General features: G+C 36.8%; 1 protein-coding gene across 2 annotated transcripts in view; it reads right to left on the bottom strand.

Annotated features, from left to right (window-relative positions):
- The window catches only part of OVCH2 (ovochymase 2), a 50,403-nt gene that overhangs the window by 14,989 nt on the left and 18,269 nt on the right, over positions 1-17,145 (bottom strand). The window contains exons 2-6 of one of the 2 annotated variants that reach the window (XM_082341507.1): positions 6,425-6,550; positions 3,887-3,996; positions 2,138-2,229; positions 498-670; positions 55-150 (exon numbers count right to left, since the gene is read on the bottom strand). In XM_082341507.1, coding sequence (XP_082197633.1) covers positions 55-150; positions 498-670; positions 2,138-2,229; positions 3,887-3,996; positions 6,425-6,512 — 559 coding nt within the window. In that variant the 5' untranslated portion in view covers positions 6,513-6,550. Of the gene's footprint in view, positions 1-54; positions 151-497; positions 671-2,137; positions 2,230-3,886; positions 5,636-6,424; positions 6,551-17,145 lie in introns of those variants that run through there. The other variant, XM_082341506.1, reaches the window with a different exon arrangement.

Genomic DNA, 17,145 nt, shown 5'->3' with positions numbered 1-17,145 from the left:
TCTCTTTTCTGATTACTAACCAGAAAGTTCCGATATGAGCGTAAGAGTTCTTACCTTCATTCAAGCGGCCCCAGCCTGTGGTTGTACAAATAAATCCAGGCTCAAATTGTTCCCCTGGCTCTGGAAGACACACGGGCCTCACAGACTGGTCTGAAGAAAAGAGCAAGGCAGGGCTTGTTTCATTCATGGAGGAGAGGATACCATAAGCCACTCACCAATTGGCATCTAGGTGGTTTCCCAAAGACCTTGTGATATCTGTTTGGCACCTCCAGGGGTTACTTGTGAAACAAAGTAACTGACTCCACATAATCCTATATCTAAAGCCACAAGCAAAGGTTTCAGGTAGGGGAACCTCCAGCTCAAATTCCTATCTCAAAGTCCATGATCCAGAATTCTTGGGCATATGCTGCATAACTTATACTGTAGGAAATGTTCTATGGAACAGAAGTTCTGGAGCACATGGGGCAGACAATTCAGAGTGAGCTTCAAATGTTTACCAAAATGGAAAGCTCCAGCCATCTTCAAAAGAGCAATATCGTAATCCATTGGTTTCTTGGTAGAGAAATATGGGTGTATGATGATGGTTTCAATGGTGAGGGTTTGCTCTCCTGGCTCTATATAGCTCAAGTCATATTCTCCAGCAGTAACGTTGAAAGTTGATGCAATATTTCTATGAGGAGGAAAGAGTAAAACGGATGAATTTCATTGAACCTCTGAGTACAACTGCAGTGGTTGACAAAATGACCTCTTCAAAATGACATGGATAGATAATGTAGGTGTGAAGCTGCTGAACAGAGAAAGTGAGAATGATTCCAAATGTTGAGGTTCCCAATGTGAGTGAGGGACTAGTGAAAAGTGGCCTCATATGGAGCCAATAATATGATAAATTGAATACCTTGCAATGTTATTTGTTAAATGCCTAAGGGTGTATATACAGTGTAATTCAGGGGTCTAAAGCTATATTCAGCTACCCCAGATGGTTGGCCTGGCCTCAATATCAGTGAGATCCTTTGGGAGTTTCTGGTGATTCCCATGAAGTATGCTGCTTTAATGTCAGAGATATAATGCATAATGCACACCATGAAAGTTGTAATAGCACCATAACTCTGATGTTCCAGAGGGTATGCACACTCAGGGCTTTGCGACTGATTACAGCAATGGGAAGTGGGGATCTTCCCCTACTTCCTTTATGTTTGTAATTTAGAGATCTAGCATGACATGGGAAACACCACTGTATTCCCCTTCTACCTGCAGCAAAGTTATCTGAAAGGAACTTGATAGGATGCATTGAGGTGGATTAAGAGCTTTGGGTTTGCCATCTCTGGGAATCTAGAAGAGAAGATTTTATACAAAATTGGAAAAGACATCATTTTCTCTTGGTATATTTCCCTGGCTCTTGGCTGTATTAAATACCAAACCTAATACATAGCAACTCTCTAGCCTAACCACCTGCCACATTGCAGTGAAATTATCAGTTGACTCTTTTTTAGACTATCAACTCTCAGGGGGCAGGAATCATATCTTAGTCATCTTTGTATCTTTGATACCCACTAGTGTACAGCACTAAGTAAATATCCAGGAGATGTTTGTGGAGAAAGAGGGCAAATAGGGGGACATAATCTTGATTGCAGCTTTATGAATATCAAGAGCACTGGCAACAGTAGACATTTGGAGCACACAAGAAAATGGATAAAAGATGGAAATTGTTAGAGTGAAGTTCAGAGAGGCAGGATCAATAGAAAAGAAGACACAGGAGCCTTCTTCGTGTTTTACTGTCCTCCCTTTGTTTTCTTTTATCCATTTATTAAGATGCATAATGAACTGGATGATTTTTTTTCACTGAAATTTAAGAAAACTAGGAGAGAACTTTCAGAACTCCATCTTTGTGATGCTTTTTTTCTCACTTGGATATTATTCTTTATTAACTTCCAGTCCATTTTAAATAAGGAATGGATGTTTTCTACCACGTTGTGTACCCTCTGACAATGACCTTGAGCCCTATTTGTATTATGCAATTAACATGTTCTCCCCTAAAGCATACATCACACCATTCCATATTTAAATAGAGTTATTGCTGCTGATTCCCAGGGAGAAGAAGAGCAATCTGACCTTCATCAATGGGCTGGGCTTTCCCTACCTGTTTGCAACACAGTGAGCAGCTGTGATCACCCACTCTGGAGAGATGATGGTCCCACCACAGACATGCTTCTGCCTTCGTTTCAAAGACACCTGAATTGCAAAGACCTTAAATAGGAGCAAGTTAATGCCCTGGGATCCCCCCAAACCTGGTGACTGAGCATATTCTGAAATAGAGACCCAGATATCTTACTCATAAATATCAGAAATCATGGACTGTGAAGTGGTAAACCAATCACACTATAGCTCAGAAAGAAGAGCAATGCTGGAACCAGAATATTCCTACCCCTGGCCCACAGGAGAGGTAGTTAACTTGAGATGATTGGCTATAAGGTTTTAGTAAGTTGGTAATAAAAATTGTGGGTATTTATTTATTTATATGATAATTTTACCGTCTGTTACTCTAACAGTATGAATAATATCTGTGAATGAAGAGAAAGAAAAAGAAGCATAAGATACAGAATAGACCAGATGAAGAAGTTTGGGATAAAGACAAGGTGAGGGCTAAGGGAGTCTTCCAAAGTCTGTTCCAATTCCTCCAAGCCTCTTAGAGAAAGAGTCTGGATTTACAACTTTCTTATAGTTTTTAACTATTTGACCTCTACAACTGCTTCAAGCTTATTTTTTAATCTGTCTCTACAATAGATTTTCTATCTTTGGCTTGTCCTGTTCATGATGTTTGGCTTGACTCCAACATGACTTATAGGGTACAAGCAAATACTTTTAATTCCACTGTTTAAATTAGAAAAGAAGCGATTTATTAGAATTGTCTCCTTTTCGACCAAAAATTATTCAATGAGCAATTGAAAAAAAAATTAATACAGAGAAAAGGCAAAGAACAGAATAAAGCACAAGTAAGTAAAAGTCAATGAGTCATCCCTGACTATGATTTGAATATGGACTTCTGAATTGACTAGCCAACCAACTGACCAAGTAAGAATTTGATCAATCAACTCTTCAAACCAGGTAATTAATTCATCAGTTAATCAAATGACAATGATTCAGCCATTCCATCATCTCACTGAACACAGACTCAATCAACCAATCGTTACCAAATATCCACTGATCTAAAAGTTAATATGACTGATTGACTCAAGAGAAGTAAAAATAAAGAGCTATTGTTCTACCTACAAAATGAAGAGGCGAGAATATAGCATGGCTCCCAAGGTAAAGAAAATTGGGAGACTTTCAAAGACAATAAATGCCATAGGCTAAGGGCAGAAGCACAAAGGCATTTCTATGGCATAGGAGGAACAGGAAATTAGATTGAGACAGAATTCTTAGGACACTAACTACTAAGGAGGCAGTACTCTTGATTATTCCCTGAAGGGTCCTATGGTATAGGTATGAATCTTACATCCCAAGCATAAAGTAGACCTATGGCTACACCTTCCTTCATCATCTTTAACTATAACAAGATAAGTATGTTTTAAATATATTTATTGAATCAGAAAATTATTTTTTAAATTATAAATTTGAAGTGGGATTTTTGTATTAGGGACTGAAAGTTTGGGATGGCATTTCCAAATTTTGGAGCAAGCCAATAGCACTTGTAACTATTCTGAACACACCTTTTCTAGAAGTCAACTGATGGACATCAGGAGAGTCTTGGATCCTTGTACTAACTCATGAGATCTCTGGTGATGAACTAAGCAGAATAGAGCATACTGATGAGCAGCATGGGTTCTGAGAGATCCAATCCTGAGACAGCTCATAATCCAACCACATGAGAATGTTCCCTGAGACTCACCTGCCAAGGGTAGGAACCCTTTTCCACTTGTCTTCCCCCAACAATGCGACTGAAAATGTTAAGGTAATTCAAAGGCCGTGACTTAACCAGACTCTGCCCACAAGTGGGAGCTAGGGGGAAAAAAGACAATAATTTAGAGATTAAATATCTCTTAGGACTGAGGGGTACAGGAAACTCTTCTAAGCAAGAAATACTATAAGACATGGAACATGTGGCAATACTATAAAATGGCTTTATTTGTGGAATTTGCTGTGATTTGCGGTACAAGGGATTATTCCACTTTTTCACATAGGACGTACATATCATGAAGAGATCTACTTTTCTGACATGAAGATTTAGGGCCTCAGAGGTAGATCTCTGCTGGGGTAGCACGAATACAGTCCCCTTTTGATACTGAGCCATCTGACCCCTTAGAGGCTCCTCACAGCACTCTGTGCTTCTGTGACATTTATCACATGCTGTTATGGTTATCTTTCAACCCCACTAGACTGTGAGCTCCTCAGGAATAGGAACTTAATCTTGAAATATCTGTATCTACAGTATCTAGTGCAGTTCCCAATTCATAGAAGTTGCTCAATTAATTGGTTGAATGGGTAATACTATAGTCTGCCTTAGATTGTAATTGTGTTTGCATCTTTTCCTCTGCTTGACCCAAGAGACTAAGTCTGAGATCATGGTCAGTGGTGCCTGGCACACAGTCAAATATTGGATTTAACTTGCTATAAGAGTGGAAAGTATCAGGTTGTTCAATGATAGTGGAGTAGAGGGAAGACAGTGTCCTGATTCACACACCGGAATGGCGTTAGGGTAGAAGGGTTGCTAGGTAATGGGAGAAAGAACTCTTTCCTTTTTGTGGAAAAGATCTTATCCTTGAAAAAGTTGCATTTACTTACTTATTCTCAATATCTGTTCTGCTTTTTGTTTTGTTTTGTTTGTTTGTTTTTGACTCTTCAGCTAAGAGATGGGCTAGATTAAGATGCTGAAGACTGCCTGGTAATTTAAGGATGGTCCATGTTCTGTCCCTACTGCAGGTCCTTCTTTTCTACATGTTCTCTAGGAGGGCCTAGTATGCCCTGTCTCATAATCACCCCACTTCTTTACATAGCTGAATTCTCTAATCCCTATTCTTCAGCTTGGAGATCACTTCAACTGAGAACTCTTCCTTGATTTCCTCAAACTGTGTTAAGTATTTCTCCCCTGTAGTTCCTCTCCCCTCTTATAGTTTCTGCCATGCAGTATTATGATAGTGAATTGTTTGTCTCCTTCATTGTACTATGAAGTACTTGAGGGAAAAAAAAAACCTATGTTTTATTCATCTCTGTATTTCCAAGGTTTAGCACATTTCTAGCATACAGTAGACACTTATAAAAGTTGGAAGGAAGAACAAATGATTTTTCTTGAAAATATATCCTTGAAAGCATAGCTATTTAGATTAATATGTTAAAATATATAAAACTCTTTCAAATAACTTCTCATTTAAGCCCCATTCTCTGCCTGTGAATCAAGAACTATTACCCCCACATTACTGATGGGAAAATGAAGGATCAAAGAGATACACAGCTAATTAATGACAAAGCATGTATGTAACATTGTCCTTTGATTCTGAACCCAATACAGGCATAATATTGAATCAAAGCTTATTTTCTAGCTGTTTCTGTTGACTGAATCATAAATACCTTAGACACAAAATTTAGTATTTCCTGAACTAATTGAAGCAAAGATAGAAAACATGATAATTCTTGAGGCTGGTACAAATCTGACTGTAAAGAAGCCTGCCAAGAACTGTTCTCAGGGGCTTCCCTGGTGGCGCAGTGGTTGAGAGTCTGCCTGCCAATGCAGGGGACACGGGTTCGAGCCCTGGTCTGGGAAGATCCCACATGCCGCGGAGCGGCTGGGCCCGTGAGCCACAATTACTGAGCCTGCGCGTCTGGAGCCTGTGCTCCGCAACAAGAGAGGCTGCGATAGTGAGAGGCCTGCGCAACGCGATGAGGAGTGGCCCCCGCTTGCCGCAACTAGAGAAAGCCCTCGCACAGAAACGAAGACCCAACACAGCCATAAATAAATAAAATTTAAAAAAAAAAAAAAAAAAAGAACTGTTCTCAGATTATGTTATTTGAGGAAAAAAAGATCATTTATATATATATATATATATAATAGACTACAGGAAACATGCTTCGTATTTCCCAGCAATATAATTTTTTAAAAGATTACAAATGCTTCCAAATTTATGCTGATTTCCAGAATTTGCTCCATGAAAGGAGATGGGATTGTGGAATGTGTCCAAATAAGTGAACGATTCCAGTTTTCTCCAGATCAGTGCAACTTGCCCAAGTTGTATTCCATTAATGTTCTATTCAGTTTACTATGATGATTGCAGGAGAGAAATCCAAATTAATTACATGAAAACTAATTAGATCTCCAAAATATTTTTGTCTCTCCTGTTCTCCCAAAGGAATATGGAGTGGAACTGTGACAGCCATTGCCAGCAAAGTTTATTTCTTCAGATAAAGGTAGTTACAGAGTTCATTTGGAACTTACCTTTGGGGAGAGAGAGAGTTGCAGATTTACTCCATTCCAAACAGATCATTCCAAGCAGTAAAATGAGCTTATTCTTGCTCATATGCATTTTGAAACTCAGAGTTTTTCCCTGGAATTTGAGAGAAACTAAAGAGAACCAAAATAGAAAGCCTTGTGAGAGCAGCAATATACCAACTTAAAAGCAAGTTACTCATTAACCAAGACACGAGGCATTCAACCATGTCCATATGATGTTTCTGAATGTGGTTTCTTGCAAATATCTTTGCAAGATGTGGGGAGTCAACCACAGAAGCATAGTCTTGCTCAAGCAATAGTACATTTCCCATTACACCCACGTGCATTCGTTGCTTCCCCCAGAGTCTATCTGGCTAGCCAAGTGGTTGGTGCCTAAGGCTTCCATTTGCAAACATTACTTGCTTCTTGTGACAGGTTTCCACTTTCTACGAGAGGAATGAATATCAAAGTTGCCCTTGTTGGCAAGGATAGGCTTTCCTACATGCTTGCAAACATCCCATCAGAATATGCTAAAACATTTATCTTTCTCTTGTTTTCCAAATGTAAATGGATGGTTATAGCCAGGTGTTAGAGGAAACATAATTTGGTAGCACACTCGGGAAGTCAATTTAGGATACTGTCCATTGAGGCATTTGTGAATCTACATTCTTTCACCATTTTTTTTGTATTTATGGAAGGCAAAAACTAAATCACTTTTGCTTCTAAACCTGGTAGATGATGTGGCATGGGGGAGGTGGCTCTGATTATATTCATCTTCCTTTTCCTTGGTTGAGTTTTGGGGACGTGGTCAGTGTGTAAGAAACACTTGTGGATTGGCCATTGCCATGTATGAGCACACCGGAATATGAATTTTTTTCTGTCACCTTTTACAAATCACCTGCCCAAAACAGCCATTGTCAAACCAGAAATCTCTTTCTTGTGGCAAATTTTGCCCTTCTACAAAATAAATCTATAAAAACATAACACATACAACAAATATACATGCAAAACAAATAAGTTTTAAAACCTAAAATTTGGTGAGAACTGCAAATTTAGGGAACAGTCAAGACTACAACCTTATGAAAAGAAGGACACACAAAACCAATTGAGGATTTATCCACAAATATTCAGTAAGAAAATAATATCTTCAAAGTGCTGAGCAAAAATAACTATCAACTTAGAATTTTATGCCCAGCTAAGTGATCATCTAAGAATAAGAGTGAAATAAAGATATTTTTAGGAAAAAAAAAACACTTGAAAGGATTTACTAACAGCATATCATTGCTAAGAGAGCCACTAATGCAGAAAGTACATCAGAAGACAGAAATTAAGTCAAGGAGGAAAGAGAGGGATATAAGAGGAAATGATGAATAAAGAAAAAATGGGTAAACTGTATGTAAATCTAATCAAGCATAAAGTAACAACAGTAATGACTAATTTGAGATTATATGGTGAAGGTATCTAGTTGTCTATCCAATGTATAGTCTCCCTTTTTTTCTTGGAAACAGAACCCTGATTTTGTTGCGTTCTTCAAAGTGCCCAATTTAAAAACAAAACAAAACACATTTTCCAGCTTCCCTTGCATATGATGAGGTGTTGTTACTCAGTTCTTGTTGTTGATTTAGGGTCCATGGAATATTCTATAAAAAGGTTAGATGGACTCAGCTGACATAAACATTTTGGCTCTGGACTTTTTCCTTTCCTCCTTCCTGAAAAATGAACAAAATTGTTAAAGCTGGAGCAACCATTCTGTAGCCCCAAAGCAAGAAGCACAAGGTAAAGATGGCTGAGTGGAAAGATAGAAGTCTAGGTACCTAATATTTTGTGGAGCTGCTGTATGAAATTTCTCATTATGTGCACAAATAAGCCACAGTTGTTAATTTTTAGTTTGCCTAATTATCAGTGACATCAAATGTATTTAATAGTAATTAGTATTTATTTTTCCATGTATTGCAGTTTTGTATCCTTTGCTCATATTTCTACTTGGTTGGTTATCCTTTCACCGTTTTGTGATGGAAAACTTAAAATCTCTATAAAAGTAGAGAATAGTATAATTAACCTCCATGTACCTATCATTCTGCTTCAACAACAACCCACATTTGGCCCATTTTATTTCTTTTACAACTTTCTCACAACTCTATCATCCTATACATATTTTTGAAGTATAGTTAACTTACAATATTACATTAGTTTCAGATGTACAACATAGTGATTCAAAGTTTTTATAGATTATACTCCATTTAAAGTTGTTATAAAATATTGGCTATATTCTTTGTGCTGTACAATATATCCTTCTAGCTCATTTATTTTATACGTAGTAGTTTGTACCCCTTAATCCCCTACTCTTATCCTGCCTCTACCCTTTTCCATCTCCTCACTCGTAACCACTAGTTTATTCTCCATATCTGTGAGTCTGTTTCTGTTTTGTTATATTCATTCATCTTATTTTTTAGGTTCCACATATAGGTGATAACACACAGTATTTGTCTTTCTCTGTCTGACTTATTTCACTAAGCATAGTATCCTCCAAGTCCATTCATGCTGTTGCAAATGGCAAAATTTCATTCTTTTTATGGCTGAGTAATATTCCATTGTATATATATATACCACATCTTTGATGGTTTCCTTTGCAGTTCAAAAGCTTTTTGGTTTACTTAGGTCCCCTTTGTTTATTTTTGTTTTGTTTCCTTTGCCTTAGGAGACAGATCCAAAAAATATTACTACAATATATGTCAAAGAGTGTTCTGCCTATGTTTTCTTCTAGTAGTTTTATGTTTTTCAGTCTTACATTTAGGTCTTTAGTCCATTTGAGTTTATTTTTGTATATAGTGTGAGAAAATGTTCTAATTTCATTCTTTTACATGCAGCTGTCCAGTTTTTCCAGCATCATTTATTGAAGAGACTGTCTCTTCCCTGTATATAGTATTGCCTCCTTTGTTGTAGATTAATTGACCATAAGTGGTCATATTTCTGGGCTCTCTATTCTGTTCCACTGATCTATGTGTCTGTTTTGGTGCCAGCACCATACTGTTTTGATGACTGTAGCTTTGTAGTACAGTTTGAAATCAAGGAGCATTGATACCTCCAGCTTTGTTGTTCTTTCTCAACATTGTTTTGGCTATTTGGGGGTTCTGTATTTCCATACAAATTTTAGAACTATTTTTTCCTAAACAGTTCTGTGAAAAATGCCACTGACATTTTTATAGGGATTGCATTCAATCTGTATATTACCTTGGTGGTATGATCATTTTAAAAATAATAATTATTCCAGTCCATGAACAAGTTGTATCTTCCATCTGTATCGTCTTCAGTTTCTTTGTCAGTGTATTATAGTTTTTAGAGTACAGGTCTTTTAACTCCTTAGTTAGATTTCTTCCTAGTTTTATTTTATTCTTTTTGATGCAATGGTAAATGGGAATGTTCTCTTAATTTCTCTTTCTAATAGTATATTGTTAGCATATAGAAATGAAACAGATTTCTGTATATTGATTTTGTGTCCAGCAACTTTACCAAATTCATTGATGAGATCTAGTAGTATTTTGGTTGTGTCTTTAGCATTTTCTATCTACATTCTTCTTTTGAAACAAATCCCAGGCATTATTTTATTTCATCTATAAACAATTCAGTATATATCTCTTATATATAAGGACTCATTAAAAACATAACCACAATAGCATTAGTAAAAAAAAAAAAAAAAGATGATAATTCTTTAATATCAAATATTTGGTGTTTGAATTTTTCCAATTGTCTTACAATATTTTTTTTTTTTTTACAATTGTGGTGAGTTAAAATCTAAAGGTCTACCCATTTCATTCAGTTGTTGTATCTAATTGTTAAGCTATAGCTTCCTTCCCTCTTGTTTTTGCAATTATTTTTGTTGAAGAAATTGGTTATTTAGTCCTATAGAATTTTCTACATCATGTGCTTTGCAGATTGCATAGCTATTGCCTTTATGACCTGTGTGAACTGTGAACTGATAGGTACATCTAGATAGAGTCTTAATCAGATTGAGGTTAGATTTTTGGCAAGAAATTTTATAGTAGGGTTGTATATTTCCTATTGCATCATATCATGAGGCACATAATATCTGGCTGTCTTTTTTATGATTTTAAAATTAGTAAGTAGGTTCAGATTAATTTAGTATAAAGTCCTTCATATTTTTTTCATTTAATGATTTTAAACAGCCCTTGAAAATTATTGCCTAGATCGATTATTTCATTAGTGGTTAAAAAATGATGATATTGTAATTTTATCATTCCTTCTGTGTTTATCAACTAGAACTATTTTATAAAGATTTTCCTTTCATCAATTATATAAGTATCTTAGAGTATATTTGATATTTGAAAACAAATTCTTGTGTTTTTTTTCTCTATGAATCATTTTGAAGAATAATGAGTTTATTTCCTGGCATCCTCCAAAGATGATCAACTAATATTTCTAGCAACATTGTGAAGTAATGTACATATTACAATCTAAATAATCCCATAGAATATCATTCCACTAGATATTTAAGAAAATCCCTATCTTTGTTTATGTTTGGATAAATACGTTTTTATCCATATTTTCAATTGTGGAATATAAGACTCAAATAGACTTTCATGGACTTTCCCAAGGCTACACAACTAGTAAATGCTGGAGTGCTGATTTCAATTCACTTCTTTTTCTTAACATCTTTATTGGAGTATAATTGTTTTACAATGGTGTGTTAGTTTCTGCTTTATAACAAAGTGAATCAGCTATACATATAAATATACCACCATATCTCCTCCCTCTTGTGTCTCTCTCCTTATCCCACCCCTCTAGGTGCTCACAAAGTACCGAGCTGATCTCCCTGTGCTACGTGGCTGCAACCCACTAGCTATCTATTTTACATTTGGTAGTGTATATATGTCCATGCCACTCTCTCACTTAGTCTCACCTTACCCTTCCCCCTCCCTGTGTTCTCAAGTCTATTCTCTACATCTGCATCTTTATTTCTCTCCTGCCCCTAGGTTCTTTAGAACCATATATATATATATATATATATATATTTTTTTTTTTTTTTTTTTAGATTCCATATATATGTATTAGCATACGGTATTTGTTTTTCTCTTTCTGACTTACTTCACTCTGTATGGCAGACTCTATGTCCATCCACCTCACTACAAAGAACTCAATTTCTTTTCTTTTTATGGCTGAGTAATATTCCATTGTATATATGTGCCACATCTTCTTTATCCATTCACCCGATGATGGACACTTAGGTTGCTTCCACGTCCTGGCTATTGTAAATAGAGCTGCAATGAACATTGTGGTACGTGACTCTTTTTGAATTATGGTTTTCTCAGGGTATATGCCCAGTAGTGGGATTGCTGGGTGGTATGGTAGTTCTATTTTTAGTTTTTTAAGGTACCTCCATACTGTTCTCCATAGTGGCTGTATCAATTTACATTCCCACCAAGAGTGCTAGAGGGTTCCTTTTTCTCCACACCCTCTCCAGCATTTGCTGTTTGTAGATTTTTTGATGATCGCTATTCTGGCAGGTGTGAGGTGATACCTCATTGTAGTTTTGATGTGCATTTCTCTAATGATTAGTGATGTTGAGCATCCTTTCATGTGTTTGTTGGAAATCTGTATGTCTTCTTTGGAGAAATGTCTATTTAGGTCTTCTGCCCATTTTTGGATTGGGTTGTTTGTTTTTTTGATATTGAGTTGCATGAGCTGCTTATAAATTTTGGAGATTAATCCTTTGTCAGTTGCTTCATTTGCAGATATTTTCTCCCGTTATGAGAGCTGTCTTTTCATCTTGTTTTTGTTTTCCATTGCTGTGCAAAAGCTTTTAAGTTTCATTAGGTCCCATTTGTTTATTTCTGTTTTTATTTCCATTTCTCTAGGAGGTGGATCAGAAAGGATCTTGCTGTGATATGTGTCATAGAGTGTTCTGCCTATGTTTTCCTCTAAGAGTTTTATAGTGTCTGGCCTTACATTTAGGTCTTTAATCCATTTTGCGTTTATTTATTATTTAAAAAAAAATTTTTTTTAATTAATTTTATTTATTTATTTATTTTATTTATGGCTGTGTTGGGTCTTCGTTTCTGTGCGAGGGCTTTCTCTAGTTGCGGCAAGCGGGGGCCACTCTTCATTGCGGTGCGCGGGCCTCTCACTATCGCGGCCTCTCTTGTTGCGGAGCACAGGCTCCAGATGCGCAGGCTCAGTAATTGTGGCTCACAGGCCCAGTTGCTCCACAGCATATGGGATATTCCCAGACCAGGGCTCGAACCCGTGTCCCCTGCATTGGCAGGCAGATTCTCAACCACTGCGCCACCAGGGAAGCCCTTGAGTTTATTTTTGTGTATGGTGTTAGGGAGTGTTCTAATTTCATTCTTTTATATGTAGCTGTCCAGTTTTCCCGGCACCACTTATTGAAGAGGCTGTCTTTTCTCCATTGTATATTCTTGCCTCCTTTATCAAAAATAAGGTGACCATATGTGTGTGGGTTTATCTCTGGGCTCTCTATCCTGTTCCATTGATCTATATTTCTGTTTTTGTGCCAGTATCATACTGTCTTGATTACTGTAGCTTTGTAGTATAGTCTGAAGTCCGGGAGCCTGATTCCTCCAGCTCCGTTTTTCTTTCTCAAGATTGCTTTGGCTATTCGGGGTCTTTTGTGTTTTCATACAAATTGTGAAATTTTTTGTACTGGTCCTGTGAAAAATGCCACTGGTCATTTGAAAGTGTTTGCACTGAATCTGTAGATTGCTTTGGATAGTAGAATAATTTTCACAATGTTGATGCTTCCAATCCAAGAACATGGTATATCTCTCCATCTGTTTGTATCATCTTTAATTTCTTTTATCAGTGTCTTATAGTTTTCTGCATACAGGTCTTTTGTCTCCTTACGTAGGTTTATTCCTGGTATTTTATTCCTTTTGTTGCAGTTGTAAATTGGAGTGGTTCCTTAATTCCTCTTTAATATTTTTCATCATCAGTGTATAGGAATGCAAGAGATTTCTATGCATTAATTTTGTATCCTGCTACTTTACCAAATTCATTGATTAGCTCTAGTAGTTTTCTGGTAGCATCTTTAGGATTCTCTATGTATAGTATCATGTCATCTGCAAACAGTGACAGCTTTACTTCTTTTCTGATTTGGATTCCTTTTATTTCTTTTTCTTCTCGATTGCTGTGGCTAAAACTTCCAAAACTATGTTGAAAAATAGTGGTGAGAGTGGGCAACCTTGTCTTGTTCCTGATATTAGAGGAAATGGTTTCAGTTTTTCACCATTGAGAACTATGTGGCTGTAGGTTTGTCAGGTATGGCCTTTATTATGTTGAGGTAAGTTCCCTCTATGCCTACTTTCTGGAGGGTTTTTATTATAAATGGGTGACGAATTTTGTCCAAACCTTTTTCTGCATCTATTGAGGTGATCGTATGTTTTTTCTCCTTCAATTTGTTAATATGGTGTATCACATTGATTGATTTACATATATTGAAGAATCCTTGCATTCCTGGGATAAACCCCACTTGATCATGTTGTGCGATCCTTTTAATGTGCTGTTGGATTCTGTTTGCTAGTATTTTGTTGAGGATTTTTGCATCTATGTTCATCAGTGAGATTGGCCTGTAGTTTTCATTCTTTGTGACATCTTTGTCTGGTTTTGGTATCAGAGTGATGGTGGCCTCACAGAATGAGTTTGGGAGTGTTCCTCCATCTGCTATATTTTGGAAGAGTTTGAGAAGGATAGGTGTTAGCTCTTCTCTAAATGTTTGATAGAATTTGCCTGTGAAGCCACCTGGTCCTGGGCTTTTGTTTGTTGGAAGATTTTTAATCACAGTTGCAATTTCAGTGCTTGTGATTGGTCTGTTCATATTTTCTATTTCTTCCTGGTTCAGTCTCGGCAGGTTGTGCATTTCTAAGAATTTGTCCATTTCTTCCAGGTTGTCCATTTTATTGGCATAGAGTTGCTTGTAGTAATCTCTCATGATCCTTTGTATTTCTGCAGTGTCAGTTGTTATTTCTCCTTTTTCATTTCTAATTCTATTGATTTGAGTCTTCTCCCTCTTTTTCTTGATAAGTCTGGCTAATGGTTTATCAATTTTATCTTCTCAAAGAACCAGCTTTTAGTTTTATTGCTCTTTGCTATTGTTTCCTTCATTTCTTTTTCATTTGTTTCTGATCTGATCTTTATGATTTCTTTCCTTCTGCTAACTTTGGGGTTTTTTTGTTCTTCTTGCTCTAATTGATTTAGATGTAAGGTTAGGTTGTTTATTTGAGATGTTTCTTGTTTCTTAAGGTAGGCTTGTATAGCTATAAACTTCCCTGTTAGAACTGCTTTTGCTGCATCCCATAGGTTTTGGGTCGTTGAGTTTTCATTGTCATTTGTTTCTAGGTATTTTTTGATTTCCTCTTTGATTTCTTCAGTGATCTCTTGGTTATTAAGTAGTGTGTTGTTTAGCCTCCATGTGTTTGTATTTCTTACAGATTTTTTCCTGTAATTGATACGTAGTCTCATAGCGTTGTGGTCAGAAAAGATACTTGATACGATTTCTATTTTCTTATATTTACCAAGGCTTGATTTGTGACCCAAGATATGATCTATCCTGGAGAATGTTCCATGAGCACTTCAGAAGAATGTGTATTCTGTTGTTTTTGGATAGAATGTCCTATAAATATCAAATAAGTCCATCTTGTTTAATGTATCATTTAAAGCTTGTGTTTCCTTATTTATTTTCATTTTGGATGATCTGTCCATTGGTGAAAGTGGGGTGTTAAAGTCCCCTACTGTGATTGTGTTACTGTCAACTTCCCCTTTTATGACTGTTAGCATTTGCCTTATGTATTGAGGTGCTCCTATGTTGGGTGCATAAACATTTACAATTGTTATATCTTCTTCTTGGATTGATCTCTTGATCATTATGTAGTGTCCTTCTTTGTCTCTTGTAATAGTCTTTGTTTTAAAGTCTATTTTTTCTGATATGAGAATTGCTACTCCAGTTTTCTTTTGATTTCCATTTGCATGGAATATCTTTTTCCATCCCCTCACTTTCAGTCTGTATGTGTCCCTAGGTCTGAAGTGGGTCTCTTGTAGACAGCATATATACGGGTCTTGTTTCTGTATCCATTCAGCCAGTCTATGTCTTTTGGTTGGAGCATTTAATCCATTTACATTTAAGGTAATTATTGATATTTATGTTCCTATTCCCATTTTCTTAATTGTTTTGGGTTTATTATTGTAGGTCTTTTCCTTCTCTTGTGTTTCCTGCCTAGAGAAGTTCCTTTAGCATTAGTTGTAAAGCTGGTTTGGTGGTGCTGAATTCTCTTAGCTTCTGCTTGTTTCTAAAGCTTTTAATTTCTCCATCAAATCTGAATGAGATCCTTGCTGAGTAGAGTAATCTTGGTTGTAGGTTTTTCTCTTTCATCCCTCTAAATATGTCCTGCCACTCCCTTCTGGCTTGCAGAGTTTCTGCTGAAAGATCAGCTGTTAACCTTATGGGGATTTCCTTATGTGTTACTTGTTGTTTTTCCCTTGCTGCTTTTAATATTTGTTCTTTGAATTTAATTTTTGATAGTTTGATTAACATGTGTCTTGGCGTGTTTCTCATTGGATTTATCCTGTATGGGACTCTCTGTGCTTCCTGGACTTGATTAATTATTTCCTTTCCCATATTAGGGAAGTTTTCAATATAAACTCTTCAAATATTTTCTCAGTCCCTTTCTTTTTCTCTTCTTCTTCTGGGACCCCTATAATTCGAATGTTTGTGCGTTTAATGTTGTCCCAGAGGTCTCTGAGACTGTCCTCAATTCTTTTCATTCTTTTTTCTTTACCTCTGCAGTAGTTATTTCCACTATTTTATCTTCCAATCACTTATCTGTTCTTCTGCCTCAGTTATTCTGCTGTTGATTCCTCCTAGAGAATTTTAAATTTCATTTATTGTGTTGTTCATTTGCTCTTTAGTTCTTCTAGGTCCTTGTTAAACGTTTCTTGTATTTTCTCCATTCTATTTCCAAGATTCTGGATCATCTTTACTATCATTACTCTGAATTCTTTTTCAGGTAGACTGCCTATTTCCTCTCCATTTGTTTGGTCTGGTGGGTTTTTACCTTGCTCCTTCATCTGCTGTGTGTTTCTCTGTCTTCTCATTTTGCTTAACTTACCATGTTTGGGGTCTCCTTTTTACAGGCTTCAGGTTCATAGTTCCCATTGTTTTTGGTGTATGCCCCCAGTGGCTAAGGTTTGTTCAGTGCGTTGTGTAGGCTTCCTGGTGGAGGGGACTGGTGCATGTGTTCTGGTGCATGAGGCTGGATCTTGTCTTTCTGGTGGGCAGGACCGCATCCGGTGGTGTGTTTTGGGGTGTCTGTGACCTTATTATGATTTTAGGCAGCCTCTCTGCTAATGGGTGGGGCTGTGTTCCTGTCTTGCTAGTTGTTTGGCATAGGGTGTCCAGCACTGGAGCTTGCTGGCCATTGAGTGGAACTGAGTCTTAGTGTTGAGATAGTGATCTCTGGGAGAGCTTTTGCCATTTGATATTACATCAAGCCAGGAGGTCTCTGGTGGACCAATGTCCTGAACTCGGCTCTCCCACCTCAGAGGCACAGGTCTGACACCCAGCTGGAGCACCAAGACCCTGTCAGCCACACGGCTCAGAAGGAAAGGGAGAAAAAACAAAAGAAAAAAAGAAAAAAACAAAATAAAGTTATTAAAATTAAAAAATTATTAAAAATAAAACAATATAAAGTAATTTAAAA

Source organism: Balaenoptera borealis (genome assembly GCF_965194805.1).
Source record: "Balaenoptera borealis genome assembly, chromosome: 11".
Classification (NCBI taxonomy): Eukaryota; Metazoa; Chordata; class Mammalia; order Artiodactyla; family Balaenopteridae; genus Balaenoptera; species Balaenoptera borealis.
Note: the sequence above shows the minus strand (reverse complement) of the source record. Positions and strands in the feature narration are given on the sequence as shown.